Source organism: Anopheles darlingi, chromosome 3, assembly GCF_943734745.1.
Source record: "Anopheles darlingi chromosome 3, idAnoDarlMG_H_01, whole genome shotgun sequence".
NCBI classification, from domain to species: Eukaryota; Metazoa; Arthropoda; class Insecta; order Diptera; family Culicidae; genus Anopheles; species Anopheles darlingi.
In genome coordinates, this window is record NC_064875.1 from 58796845 (window position 1) to 58812041 (window position 15197).

General features: G+C 47.8%; 2 protein-coding genes across 8 annotated transcripts in view; both read left to right on the top strand.

Annotated features, from left to right (window-relative positions):
• Nucleotides 1-1715, top strand: part of LOC125957885 (neuronal calcium sensor 2) — a 72166-nt gene extending 70451 nt beyond the window's left edge. For all 7 annotated transcript variants that reach the window (XM_049690903.1, XM_049690910.1, XM_049690904.1 and 4 more), the window contains one exon: nt 1523-1715. In XM_049690903.1, the coding sequence (XP_049546860.1) occupies nt 1523-1699 (177 nt within the window). In that variant the 3' untranslated portion in view covers nt 1700-1715. The remainder of the gene's footprint in view (nt 1-1522) is intronic.
• The window catches only part of LOC125957887 (neurocalcin homolog), a 99998-nt gene that overhangs the window by 75824 nt on the left and 8977 nt on the right, over nt 1-15197 (top strand). The window contains exons 2-3 of the mRNA XM_049690911.1: nt 8368-8904; nt 14033-14151. Coding sequence (XP_049546868.1) covers nt 8835-8904; nt 14033-14151 — 189 coding nt within the window. The 5' untranslated portion in view covers nt 8368-8834. The remainder of the gene's footprint in view (nt 1-8367; nt 8905-14032; nt 14152-15197) is intronic.

A 15197-nucleotide genomic window follows, 5' to 3' on the forward strand; every position in this document is an offset into this window, starting at 1 on the left:
GGCACGTGTCCGCGTTCGCTCGGTTTCGAAGAATTCTTCTGCTTGCGAACCTCCTCTACCGGGTTTGCGGTACCGATCAATGGAATCTCGACGGTGGAACACCTCTTATATGGCGTTGTGTGCTTTGTGCCAGCAGAAGGAGAAGCTTCAGCTTCTTCGCGTTTCTTCGACTGTGTCCGCACAGATCCAGCACCGTCATCGCCTACATAGATGGTGAAACGTCCGATGATCGAAGACGATGAGGATTTATTACCCAAGTCCGTTCTAGGCTCTTCCGTTCTAAACACACACACACACATACACTCCACATATACTAAGTGTTGGGCATCGTATTGCTGCATCGTCACGGCACGGCAGAGTGAAGCTCTGTAATTAAGACAAACGGTGATACCATAAATCATGTTTCTCTTGTTTTCGGATTTCGAATACTCCGGTCACTGGTGTTCACGCGGGTTCTAGCTTAAGCTGTGATCAATGTACCTCCCAGTGTGCGCGCGCGTGTGTGTGTGTTTGCAAATTGAAGCCCTTTTGAGCGAGTGTTCGAGCGAGGCAAGAAGAATTTATTGTTTAAAAAAAGAAAGCCACGCTCGTTCTCGCTCGCTCGGTGTTCGAAAAGGTCCTTCAGAGTCCAGTCCAGTCCAGTATGTATGCTTCAGGAGTTCTGAAGCCTGACCTTTCATTCCCCTCTACTGGTGGTAGTGCTCTCTATGGGTCTTCGGTCTGGCCATAGAGCGCATGATGTGTTTATGACGGCACATCTCAACACCAATGCGCCATCACAGTGTGCGCTGGGCGGAAATGTATGACCTCACGAATGGTACAGCTCTCCTTTCTTGTGCTTCCTCCTCCTCTTCTTTTCGAGGGTTCCATTTGCTGGTGCTGGTGCTCTGGTGTGTTACTTTATGTGGTAGCATACCGGAAGCATATTGCGATACGCTCCAATTCGTTTCCAAATTTTTGGCATTTGCCTAGCTGGCAACGACGACGACGACGACAAGTCTCGCACCGCTCCCCGTCCCGGGTTCCGGAGCTATGCGTTGCGTCTCGTCGCGTGGCGTTTGGCCGCAGCATGTAGCCGTACGTACAACCGTGCCACGAGCACAGAGGCAGGAATGTTGCGCTGTTGTCGTGAAACCAGAGCTCGCTCCCCATTTTCATCCCTGCCCAACACACCATTTCCGTTTAACGGCGTGTGAAGTTTATGGTTTGGATGGGAATGGGATGGTGCGGATGGGTGCGAAAAACTTTTTCTGACAATCTTTCTTTCCTGGTGGCCCACAAACGGTGCGTGAAAAGCGCTTTTAAAAATGTCTGTGTGCGTGTGTTTGAGCTCCGATCGATCGATCAACACACAGGCACTCCACGGCGCTCGATAAGAATGATGGTGCTGATTTGCTGGAGAACTGATTAATGTACTCGCGAGCATTCGCTGCGAAAGTTAAATGATCACAAAAGTTATACCTTTTTCCCCGCTAACACAATTCTAATAACGATCTTTCTCTATCTCCCTTTCTTCCAATAGGCAATATACGACATGCTCGGTGCGTGTTCCTCGAACAAGCCGGCCGATTCGGCGGAAGAGCGCGCGAAAAACATTTTCGCCAAGATGGACGAAAATAACGACGGTCAGCTGACGCAGGACGAGTTCCTGAAGGGTTGCCTGCAGGACGAGGAACTTTCCAAGATGCTAGCACCTTAAGCGGGTCCATGCCCCCCTCCGAGAGAGAGAAAAAAAAAACAAACACAAACCATTTTGTCATTAAGCCAAGCACACAACAGCCCTCATTCCCTCTTCTCTGCAAATACACACATACACACACACATACAGACAGAACCACGCGCGGAAACGCACGTCACGGAAAGATCTTGAATCATCATACAAACGCTACTGCTGCACACACGCCCATGCGGTTGGCATGCCGCCAGAGCGTAGACGAGATGGATCATATTTGGATCGAATTAAAGCGGCAACCCAAGATGGAGTGTTAGACAGACAGACAGACAGACAGACAGATAGATACAGGTGGAGCGCAACGCAGAGATGATGCACTATATACATATATATATATTGATATACATGATATATATTTAGAGGAAAAAACTTAAAAAGAAACCTACAAAGAGCAGAGCGTAACAATCGAACATCATCCACACATGATAGAAAGCAAAAGAGAAGGAGCGAGACAGTGCGATAGCGCAGCGAACAGGAGCAGGAAAGTAGAGGAGGAGATACGATGGTGGTTAAAGTAGCTAGAGGGCAGCTAGTACGCCCGCCGGGTAGCAATGCTGAGAAATACTATTTTGCGCGTACGAACCGCCGTTTGACGAACCTCATCCATTTCTGCTCTCACCAGGCTGCTGTCAGCAGCCGCCACTGCTCCTTCTTCTGCTCCTCTCTCCTCGACGTCCACATTGTCACGTGCAGCTGCGGCAGCAGCAGGATGAAACTTTAACTGCACCCCAATCTCTCCGCTTCCTCCTGTTGCTAGAGCACTCTAGAACACGATAACGTTAAGTAGCGGATGCAGAGAGAGAGAGAGACAGAGCTATGTAGAGTGCGCGTGCGTAACAGATTAAACATTAAAACAATTTGCTGACGAACCTTTAATATACTGTATCTGCGTGTATCGAAGAACGAGGGAACCGAAGATCGTGGCGAGCATCACATAAACACACAAATACAACTGCGACAGAGATGGTCAGAGGGTGGGAAGATAAGAGACCTTTAGGGAATTTGTATCGCGCGTACCAATTTAGCTGTAATCAAACAGTAACTGTCCTGCCAAGCGCCGCTACCCTATACATACAACACTCAAACACATACACACACACACAAATGCATGGTGCCATGAGACACTGATATGCTTATGGATAGATAACATCAAATCCCATAACGAGAGAGTGAAGGATGTGGTGAAATAGGTTTGCAACATTGATAGAGAGGGTCCGCTAGGGAGGGTACGAATCTAGAAGTTAATTCAGGTCAGGATCTTTAAGCCTAACTTTCCCGATGGTTCCAGTGCTGTTGTGCCGCACTAACGCGGCTTTCCCGGATTAATTAATGCTTCTAACTGCGAATGCGACGCACCCAGCAGCGTCAATTTGTGGTGTTGGCGGCATATGCCGGGCTGTTAAGCTGCTTACTACCATCGTGCGGTCATCGTCATCATGGAACGAGATGGGCCGTGTCGATAATCGTGGTATTAGTGCCATCCATCGATGCTTCGATGTACCAGAAGCCATTCGCTGATCTGACAGTAAGCGAGGCCACGAAACAGAAGAAAGGAGCTCGAATCTAGAAGGCTGGTGTCGAAAGCTGGCAAACGAAGGACACACACGCTGCGCACGTTGGTTGGCGAGTAGACTCCGACTCCGGATAGATACCACATGTCGAAGGTTTTTGCGACAACATTACAAAAAACGAACTCAAAAAGAATTCGCAAAGCAAGGAATGAGAAAGGCTGGTGCTCTCGATGCAAAGTAAGCCACAGAGCAAAACGCACAGAGTGTCTTTGTGCGCACATCCCTGCCCCTTCCTAAAATGGGTCTCGAGGTTTGGGGCTTTTCTTTTCAAAACGGAATACATTCATTATGCTGCTGCTTGTCGTGAGAAAGAAAGTCATTTGTACAAATGTTTGCCTTCTATCTTTCGGTCGCGTTTGCATTGTACGGCCGAGAGTCTACTTCATCAACCCGGCAGGGCAGCCTCATACATATTGATGCGCCGCCGTTCCGCACTGCTTCGTGTGTGTGTGTGTGCAAGCATAAGCGCCATTTTGTCGGACCGGAATGCGGGTTTGTCTTGCCATTTGCTCTCGACAACTCGAGAAGAGGGTCGTCGTCGTCGTCGTCTTCGTCATGCCAGTACCAGATTTCATGATTGTCACACTCATGAATGGCCAACTTCACTTTAACGCTAATACAATTTCATAATCAAGAGCATGGAAAATTGCGGAATGCGGTGTAATGTGTGCGCAGCATCCTCTTATGCCACATACTTCTCAACCCGAATCCCGATTCGGTCGATCCTTCGGCAGAGAGTTCCGGCTGGTTAAAATGGCCTGTATCTATGAATCATTCCGCCCGAGTGGCTCTGCAGTCAATAAAAAACGGAGTTCCTCGCCCGTTCGGACATCTCGAGTAAGCTTAGCTTACAGCAAGGCGTTCGCCGCATCGCAGCAGGCTCATGAACTAACAAATGAGTAATCCGATTATGGTACCGGACACCACCGGTGTACCATAGTGCATCAATCAGAAATCAGTACATCAAGGAGATCGATCCTGCGTGTACCATTTCCATGCTCATTACACATCACACAAGCACGCATAGGTTTATTATTCTCGTTCTCTCCCCCTCTCTCTCTATCTTTTTGCCTTGGTCATCGTAAGCTGGGTTGATCGTGACATGGCATGGCTTGCTAAGGCTTTCCCTTTTTGCCCTGCACCCCGGTGTACATATTCGTTACTTTATGAGAGCATTTCTATTCTGATCTAGTCGTCGTCGTCGTCGTCACCCGTCATGTTGTGTAGCAGCTGCTGTGAATTGGTAGGGTTGAAAGGATTGGCACGCGAGCTGTCATTCGCAGCCCGTTCGCGAGAGACTTTCACCGAATGTTTCCGCAAAAGTGTCACCACCCCACCTCCCCTCAGAAAAAATACACCAGTGCGCACGGTGGTTGCGTTTGCGGTGTGAGCTTTTTTCCTCTCAACATTTTTCTATCCACTATCCTTCTTATGGAAAAAACAGACTCTAAAAGACTCGCGCGCGGTTTAATGGAGGAGGGAGGCGAGTGAGTTTAACATTGTTCAATGTCGAAATGTAACGTTTCCACTGCAATCTCTCTTGATGTAAAAGTATAAGCAAAACGAACCACAGGCAGCGGTCGTGTCATGGTAATGTTGACTCTTTAAGCATATATATACATTAATATATATATTTGTAAGCAACCGTAACAGAAGCGTACGCTCGGACAGGGAATAACGCGAGAGTTAGAATGGTTATAGCATAGCCTAAGGCAGAACTCGCTCACCGTCACTCGTCATAGTCAAATCAATCAGATCGTAACGGAACGTAACATGAACGTAGGAAATATGGTGCGCGATATGTCTTAGAACGAGCGAACAATTGCTGCTAAACTTACATCTACTCGTACGCCACACCGAAAACTCATTAGCATCAGAAACAGAACAGAGAACATTTGTCGAGCCGAAAAATTGCGCGTAAACATAAACGAAGACAAGGGAATGGCAGCAGAGCGCGCAACCAAATTGCACCAAATTCAGCGAACAGCAAAAACCTAAAAACAGAAGGAAAACAACAGAGCAAACAATGGGAGCGAGTGAAGTGCGAATGGAGAAAAGCAAGTAAAACAAGATGATACAAACTAGATGTCAAATTCGAGAAGAAAAAAACAAAACACATTATTAGCGTGAACAAGAAGAAGAAGAAGAAGAAGAAGAAGAAAAAGAAGAAGGAGAAGAAAAGTAAGGGGAGGAAAAAGAAGCAAAAGCAAAACCACAAAGTACATTTCTGCACAAGTTTAACTGGTGTCTACTAGCACAAACGCAAAACAAGCAAATTATAAACATGTGTACCAACTGGTGCACACAACACGCAAGCACCCTGTGCCCTGCCGTTCCCCCCTAATCCTCATAGCACCCAGTCAACCTGGATTCCAATCTGTGTCCTCCCCCTGTCACACCGTGCACCGTGCCGTTAGTTGGTATCCATCCTTAGAACCGCGCTACCAAAAAAGCAAACCCTAAATGCTTAGCAAATACTGCTTTGCTCAAACACTTAATACTGTAGAATGGTCCTTGGATCGGCCAGGTTGACGCCATTGCAAAGGCTAGCTTGCAATAGCGTCGGTGGCAATCGGTAAACCGGGCGTTTGTCAGATGTCGGTAGCCGCCAATAGGAGGGATAGGAAGCGGAGATTAGAGAGCTAGTACGGCGAACCCTTGCAGCAGCTAATTCCGATTCTTTGCCAACCGCAACTAGGCGTTATTGCAGTGTGCATAGAGCAATGCAAAATCATACCAGGAAGCGATGGTTCACAAGGACACAGCCTCCCGTCGCCATACGTCACATCCCATGCACACACACACACACACAAAACCATTCACTCACACCCACCCCATACTCTTTCTTGACGAAGAACGACATGATATGAGCGTGTATGCAAACCTCCTCCCTCCTAAGCAAAAGCCATGCTTAACATGTGTAAGGAAATGTTTTCCTCCAGCAAAACGAAGAAGAAGAAAATCTATTTAAAAACGCAAAAAAGAAAAGAAAAGAAAAAAAGAAGCGAGACTGCTGCTATATAGAGAACCCCTTTTTCTATATCCATCTTCTCCAGCCATACGTTTTTTCTCATCTCCGTTTGTTCGTAGTCTAATACCCTCTTGCCCGCTCGAACGAAAAAACTAAAACCAAAAACCAAAAACAAAACCAATTTCTAACCAAAATCGAAATCGCCATTCCCTCACTGCAGCCTCCACGCTCTTTCCTTATCGAGGGGAATCGTCCGTAACTATCCTCGTACTATTGTAGTGTCGTAGCGTGTAATGCCTGCGGATGCGTTCGTTCGTTCGTTCGTTTCCTTCTCCCTTTTTCGTTTTCGTTTTTGAGTTTTCGTTTTGAAATCGCCAATTTGTTATCTCCGAGTTCATGATTGCATATTTTTTAACGATGAATAAACTAAGAAGATAACAAACAAACAAAAAAAAACCGAAACTCTGTGTGCAACAACCGTCGATCAGCAGCGCTGTTGAGTTGAGAAGGAAGCTTGATAACGAATACGGGTAATTGACATGAAATAAGGAATGACTTATGTCAAGAAAAGGAACAGAAAAATGCTAAGTGGAACGATGAGCAGATGGTAAACAACATGGTAATGTTTCGAAGAACGTTGGCGTTGCTAATCGAACAAACAAGCGATGGGGATCAGTGTTGACAGCCTCGAGAGGGACTTTATGATGGATCACGGGAACGGGATCATAGTGACGTTCGACTTTAAAACGCAGCCAGCTTGGATGCCTGGATGGAAATTTAAATTCGTTTTTGCTTCTCCGTTCAGATCGCATCGGTATCGTACCATCGGTAACTAACCTGGAACAGAGCGGTCGCTGTTGTTGCCTTGATGGTCTAAGGAAATGGTCAATATTCAATTAGCTTACCACTTACCCGATCCTGCTCGACCGATATGGGTTTGCGCCGCGACCCTTGGTACACGGTACATCCGGTCAGAGGAAGTGCTCGTGTTGCTTCCCGGAAGCTCTCCTCCAGTGCACTCAACGAGTACAACAACAGTTTTCCTCGATCTGTGGAGGGCACCATCGTGTATATTGTGCATTGCCCGGAGAGTCGTTGTTCGTTTGCTTGCCCTCTGATTGCTCCCAGAAAAAAGGAATCCATTCCATTCATCCGATTGCCGCTTTTTCTGCAATGGACAGTTTGGCATAGGAACTTTCACTTGCGGCATGGCAATCGATTGAAAGATGGACGTGGAAGGTTGAATAAAATCGCTTTTTAACAGTTCTAGGCGATGCTGTTGCATTCGTGTATTCGTGGTCCTTGAGAAGATTGTTAAACTTGTTCAGGATAAATGTTTGATGGAATTTAGTATAAATAGTGCCTTTCCAGGGTTTTAGCACATCCCACTAAACTCTAATCGCGGCTAATCCATCCGCCAAGCACACCTAAGCGCACACGGTAATAAATGATAATGACTTAATCTTCCAACCTCTCTCTCTATCTCGCGTGCATTCGCTCTCATAAGGTCGATGCGCGCTCCATCGGACACACCACCATTCACGACGTACCTAAAATGATCAGCAACAATAAAAAAAAGAAAGAAAACGCAAGGAAGATCATTTCATTTCATTTTCATTGTCGATTGCCATTTCGCCTTGCTGCTGGCGGTGGTAATGGTGGGAACGCGAACCTGAATAGCAGAATGGAAGATCATATCCGACCAAGAGGTGGATTTAGCGGCTCTAAAGCTTCTCGTGCTTTCTCATGCTTTCGACATGCCGAAGACAGAGAATCGTGCTTAGGAATGAGGCAGCACAAATGCTGTTCGCGCGGCAAACTCGTGGAAAATTCCTTCGCCATTTGGTCGAAGAAAAGCTCGGGACACGGCCAAGAGCGACGCACCGACGGCGTAATCACACCGGATACGCAGAAAAGCCATTAATAATGGCAATGGCGTACCAAGAATAGCGCCGATTCAGTCGTTTGTTACTTATATTCCGTTCGTTTTCTCATCTCATTTCTCTCTTTCTCTCTCTCTCTCTCCCTCTCTTTCTCTCTCTCTCTCTCTCTCTCTCTCTTTCTCTCTCTCTTTCTATTTCTCATCATTGCAGAAAACCATCAAACGGGCGTATACGGACGGGACGTGAGTCCGAGCCAACATCATCCAGATCCAGATTTTCCTTCGGTCCTCCGCCGTCGGTAATCTTCAAAACTAAATTGGATCCGACAGAAGCGCACGGGCCCGCACACGCTGCCTTCGGTGCCAAGGAGCAAGAGCAACAAGATAAATTGCGTTATTCTTTTCTAATTAAGAAATTGAAAAGTGTAAAGCAGCTGCTATCACAAGAGTAAGGTGCATCCCAGGATCCACAAAGACGACGGAACAGACGCATCCACTTGTCCTGTGTGTTTACCAATCATAAAAGCAGCCCTAAGAAGAGAACTAGTCGGACCGACCGTCGGATTGACGGATCACGCAAGCACCAGAACCCGAGACTACTGACCCGACTTAGTGTCAGCGTCAGCGACAGCGAGAGGTCCGCGGCAATCACAAAGCAAGCACACATTCACACACAAAATGGGCAAGCAAAACAGTAAACTGAAGCCAGAGGTGCTGGAGGACCTGAAGCAGAACACAGAATTCTCAGGTCAGTCTGGACATTTTTCTACTTTTTCCATGCATTTCTTTTTTCAGATTGCTGTTGCTCCGTGTTCCTATATATTTCTCCGGAACATTAATATTATTCATGACAAAGGTACACACCCCACGGAGCAACACTGACTGACGAAAATGGTAGTTCGCATATACGATCGCAAGAAGAAAACCATTTCCCTTCTCTTGGTCGCTGTCGGAACGGAAGTCGCGGTTGCTGCTGAAAGTCACTTGGAAAAATTAACTTCCTCTGCGGCTGCTTCTTGACACACCACAAGCCAGATCGAGAGAGAGAGAGAGGGGGAAAGAGAGCAGCTTCACTTGACTTAATAACAACTGGCACGAATGATGTTATCTAATTGCAAAATGTAATTACAAACATGCCCCAGTGTCGCCTCTCCCACCGCAGTTCATCCGGTGCGTGTGAGCTGCTGCCGAGAGGATGTGCTCCAGTTCCACAGCCTCCCGGGGTGGTCGCGTACATTGCCTGCCTGCCGGGACCTTAACTCTCAAGCCAACGCTTCACGGCGAACGCCCGTGCTGTGATGCCTCTTAGCTCTACTTGTAAAAACTTTGAAGAACCCAGACAGATGTTATGGCACACTTGTGGAAGCAACAGCAACACCTCGTTCTCTCTCTCTACCTCTCATTAGTGTCGACTGCGCCGCGCTGTTAGTGACGAGCGATGCCCTGTGTTTGCATGTTAATCCAGTGTTCCAACAGTTGGAATGCCTGACACACCGACTCACACATCAGAAGTATGGCATACAGAAGGCATCGTCGTGTCGAAGGCACCTTTATCTATCGGCCTCCATCAATAGTATAGTTTCCGCTACGACCCAACCCTCGATTCTGTAGAGAATGTTCTGCCTGATGACAGCTTCCTTCCCCATGCTTCCAACGCACGACGCGACGGCTCGTTCGGCTTGGAGCGTGCGAGGAGTGCGCAGTGTATCCTTTGACCTTCGGGGACGAAAATAATCCCATCGGAGATAGAGGGAACGATTGGGTCGGATGCCGATCATCAATCACGACCCCCCTGGTGTCCCAGATGGTGGTAATGGTGGTGATGGTGGCGGCAAACCATTGGTGTTGACCGCCATTCCCAAAACCACACACAGACGCACACCGACGGTGCTCATTAAACACATTCGAAGTCTCATAAAAGCCCGGCGATGGTTCACTCCATCTCCCTCTGTGTGTGTATGTGTCTGTGTATGTCTGTGTGATTACATTGTCGCGTTTCTGCTTTTACGGTTCGATCCGGTTACCGGCATCCTCGGACTAGAGTGATTCATTGTCCATCACCACACCATCCCTGGGGAGTGGACTTTGGTCGTAAGACGAAAGTTCGAAGATTATTACACTTCTTGGCAGTTTTTATGGTGACGCTTCACGTTGCCTTTCCTTCTTCCTTTTACGGGTAGATCCTGGCGAATCGTGGCGAGATCAGAAGACCTTCATCAGGATAATTTATTGGCGCGACCAAACCGATGACCACCGAACGCAGTTTTGAGTGAACATCAACAACGTGAAATCGCGAAACGTTTTCCTTTGCGATTCCATCCATCAAACGGGCATCATTTCCGATCACGATGCTCAATTGATACCAGCAAATGTTATCGCGAATGATGGTGCAGGACTGTACAAACACACATTGCGCATCGAGCAATAAAACGAACCTAATAATAATAATAATACGTCAAATGATGCCAGTGCCAACCTCCGATGGTTAAACACAATCCAATGAAAGCAACATGTATCTAGGTAGGCATTGGTCTATCGGCTGCAGGCATCGGAATATAGACCAGAGTGTGTTTGTTTAGGATTGGTTGTTAGGGTTTTAGTGGTCGCTAGTGTTACATAAAACATTTTTATTTGCAAAAGGATTAGAATACGATCTTTTGAAGATGCGTGCGTCTAGAGCACATAATCGAGAATGGATGGATCTGCCCTCTCAGTCTTTCAACAATATCGTGGAGAAGCCATTTCTACACTTTCTAAAGCGGTAAAATGGCAAAAGTATTATTCTGGTGCCGACACGACGAGTCAATTCTTCTCGTTAAGACCTCGTAACAGCATAACAAGCTGCTAGAAATCAACTCAACAGTAAGCCGATATTAATTTACAAAATGTTAAAAGGGTCTTTCCGGTGAAAAGCAGAGCTTGGATGGACACCGGCTGCTAACCTGTGGTCAGAAGATTACGTTACTATACCGGAAGTTAGTTTTCCGAGTTTGTTGAAACCTTAATGAAACCGTTTTTATGAACATTCATTGGAATATCCGTCAGATAATGGTCAGCTAAACAATTGTATAGGTTTCACATTTTCAATTACGGTTTTAGGCATTATTCATATGCTGATATCATTATAATTTCTATCGCTGACTGTATCTTGCACTACAAGGGGAAGAAACCCGTAACGGAACCAAACCACAATTTGATGAAGACACGAAAATGAACCACATATGGATTCGATCGAACGAAGAACCGAAGACCTTATCGAAGACCGTTCCGATATAGATTACCACACCTAATTAGACCTTTTCTCCCGTCCTGGCCGTGTCTCTTCGTGTTGCCTACGAAGAGTGTCTTGCCGATATGCAGCTCAGGCAGCTTTCGCTCAATTTGCTGCTGGCTCATTTCGCCCTACGTACGCGCCCTGGTACATCCGGGCATTTCTATACCGTTGGCATGGATTCGAGAGCCGACAAGGGGCTCCTATCGAGTGCTGGCTGCTAGCCGACGATCCCCGGGGCCTGTGAAGGTTACCGGTTACCGTACCGTTCTCTTATCCCGTGAGAACAGCCAGGAAGCGAAATTAATGAATCTCCTTTGCTCGGGATCGGATGGAGTGGAGTCCTGCCACCGGTTTCTGCACTTCACCAAAAGAAGAAGAAGAAGAAGAAGAAGGCGATGGAAACCCTTCGGATAAATCACGGCCCAGGGAGACCCCGGGTCCCCGACCATTTTTCTTGCACCCCCCGGGAACAGGACGAGGAAGGCCCCGTCGTTTACTGGTGCGACGTTACTGGAGTTTACCCCCAGTAGGGGGCGAAGGTGCCCTCCCCCTAGGTTTGCCTCCGCCTCACCAGTCTCGAGCACTTACGGTAGCTCGTTTTTCACTCGCCTTCGCTCTCATGCTGCTAATTTGTGTATTTGTTTTAGAATTCCCTCGAAAAGGTTCGTTTTAAATTAGCTTCACCGAGCGAAAGACGTTCTCCGAATCGAGAGGATTAAGGTTGGCCGCCGCTGGAAGGGATCTCCTTGCAACGTCATTACGGACTGTAATACGAAACCGGCAGCATGGCACAAAGGAAACCAATCCATTGGGAGTTCCTTCGACGGTTTCGAAAAGGGAGTTTATACATTAAGGTCAGTCACTCCTCTATGTGCTAAGAACCGGAGCACGAGTGCATTCCAACGAAGTAGTGTACGTGCCTGATGTTTTATGTTTTCAATTCCCTTGCACCCCTATAGCCAGGCATCGGTCGAATTCGCGTTTCGACGGTACTGGAGCACTAAAAATGGGAAGCAATCAAATGTGTTAGTTGGATGTGAGATAGTCGTGTTTTCTGTGTCCTGAACCTACATCATGCCTTCACTTTACGATCCTTTGGCATAGGGAGATAGTTGGTCAGAAAGAAAATGAAAGCAACGGAAATGACTTTCGAGTCGGTCCGATCGATCCGGACTTGAATGGTGTCGTCCTCGAGCATGGTCATCCGCCACTTTCTTTTCCAGTTTTAGAGCAAACGTTGTACTCGCCGATATGCAACAGAAGAATCGTGTATTCGATATTCTAACAATGACTACTGCGATGCCTGCGATCTCATCGGCTGCAGCTAGTAACGGTTTACAACACACGCTTGAAGTGTGCAGAGAGAGAGAGCCAATGACGGCCATATTAAAGTCGATTTAGAACAGCTTCTGCTTTGCCCCAAAAAAGGAAAAATACACGAAAAGGCAGAGGATTCCGATTAAAGATAGCTTTAAATCGTACCTGGGCGCACCGAAAATGAAGACATCAATTATCAATCCATAACCCATAAAAACCAACCTGCCCTGACCCCGGCATCCGGTTCGGTTCAGGCGCCAAACCATAAACCAACAACACACCATCGGTGGCAAAAGGCTCGTGGTAGGAGACAGAGAATAAAAGAGACAACGAGAGGAAGCTTTTCCACACAGCTTCCGGTTTCGGTTGGTTCGGTTTATTTGGCGGAGGGTAGAGAACAACGGGGCTGTGTGATGAAGCCATAACATATTTATTCCCATTGTTGCTCGCTCCGGTCCGATTCGATTACGGTTCTGAGCTCTACGCCACCCCATCGCCCTTCCTTCCTACCCGCGCACGGAATTCAACGTGCGCCAAACGTCCGTGGTCTTTTCTATCTCTTTTGGCCAGCTTTTCCGGCGCTTCTCGACTCCGCCTTTCAGGCATGTGCCGCACGCTATGCTTTTGTAGCCATCTCTCAGATTCGGCGTCTCGATGACCGCGCTATGCGCCAAACAAATAAATAAATAATCCAATTCGAAACAATAAATTTCGGCAGCCCGCGGCGCCGCCGCCTCCTTTGCCAATCGATGTGAGATGGATGGAGAAATTTCGATTTCTGGCCTCTCACTAAGCGCTCACAAATCCCTAGCGTTGCCATTTGCGCAACCAACTAACAATGGGCTAGAAGTTTCGTACACTCGGTTCCTATTCGTAAGGACAAACGTAAACTGCTCACAAGGGCATCACCAGTCGCTAGCACGCTTTTGAATCGCGCTTGGTGCGATAGCGGTCCTGGCGGCGATCCTTGCTAGCAACACGCTGGGGGCCACCCCACCAAATCATATTCAAATTTACGTCAGCAAAACCTGCTGACGTAATCGAGGCTAATGGTTTGATTGTTTGTGTGTGTGTAATAGAGAGAGAGAGACCGATAGAGAGAGAGAGAGAGCAAAAGAGAGTGTAGGACTCAAGAGACGAATGAAAATTAGACATTGTTTGTCGTTTGCCCGCTTTGCGCACTCTAGCGCATTGCGTGTGTATGTGTGTGTGTGTGTGCCCGTACCGTGTCGATGCTCCGGCCGTAGTTTAATGCTTTCCCCTTCGTCCTTCTTCTCTTCCACAGACGCTGAAATACAGGAATGGTACAAAGGCTTCCTGAAGGACTGCCCCAGCGGTCATCTGTCGGTGGAGGAGTTTAAGAAAATTTATGGTAATTTCTTCCCTTACGGCGATGCCAGCAAGGTAAGTGCCTCCCCCCCGTTATCGTCACACCACACCACCACAGCGCGCGAAAGATGCCTTCTCAAATTTCAGTCCCGCCCTTCCTCTGCCTCTGCGCCTGCCCTCATGCCATCCTGGGTGGGGGTGGGGGGCATGCAAACAACATTTGGCATCTCGAACAACATTTCTGTCGCTCGGTTTCGTTTCGGTGCTGCTTTTGTTGTTGTTTGTTGCTGTTGATGGCCATTTGGCCATAGCCACGGGTGCCGGTGGAATAAAATATGTAAACCTATCCCTTCCTGCTCCCTCTCTTTTCTGTCTCCCTGGCCGTGGCTTGGTGATGGAGTCCAACATTAGCAGGATTGTGTGACGTTCGAGCAAAGGAACCTTTGATCCTGCTCTGATGATTTCGTGTCGATGGCGGCAGCAGCAGGTGGTTGCCATGGTTGCTAGGCTGGGCGGCAGCAGCGACGGTCACCGCGACCGGCGCGGTTTGTTCCCTAAATTGAATCAAACTTTTCCTTTCGCTTCGCTTCAATCCGTCGAAAGACGTGCTGCTGTGTGCTACCGACGTCTGATTCGTACCTGATAAGGCCCGCTGGCCTCGTAATGCCCGGGTTGATTTATACCGAAACACGACGGTGGCCACGAGCGTGGCTGGCAGCACCCTCCGGCGGCAGTTCGCACTCTTCGAAGCGACGCGAAACACTGGGACCTCCACCACCATCAGCCGCGTGGTGCGCTAAATGGAAACGAACGAGCAGTGTAATTAGCTTTTTGGGAGTTTTAGGAGGAAATTTTAGATTAAATTTTACTTTCTAACGAACGTGCCGCTGCTGCCGCTGCTGCTCGTTTCTCTGTTCTTTCCTCTTTCTCTCGCGCTCACGATCTTATTTGCGCACTTTGCTGGAACTGTTTGTTGTTGACTTTTCGGTTCTGTCTCGTAATGAGGTGCCAGGCTTGGTTTCATTCCCAGGTATCGCATTGCCGAATGCGAAGATGGAGACGCATGGTGCAACCAGGCGTCTCCATCGTTCTCCGGGACCATTGCCGACGATGAAATGAAA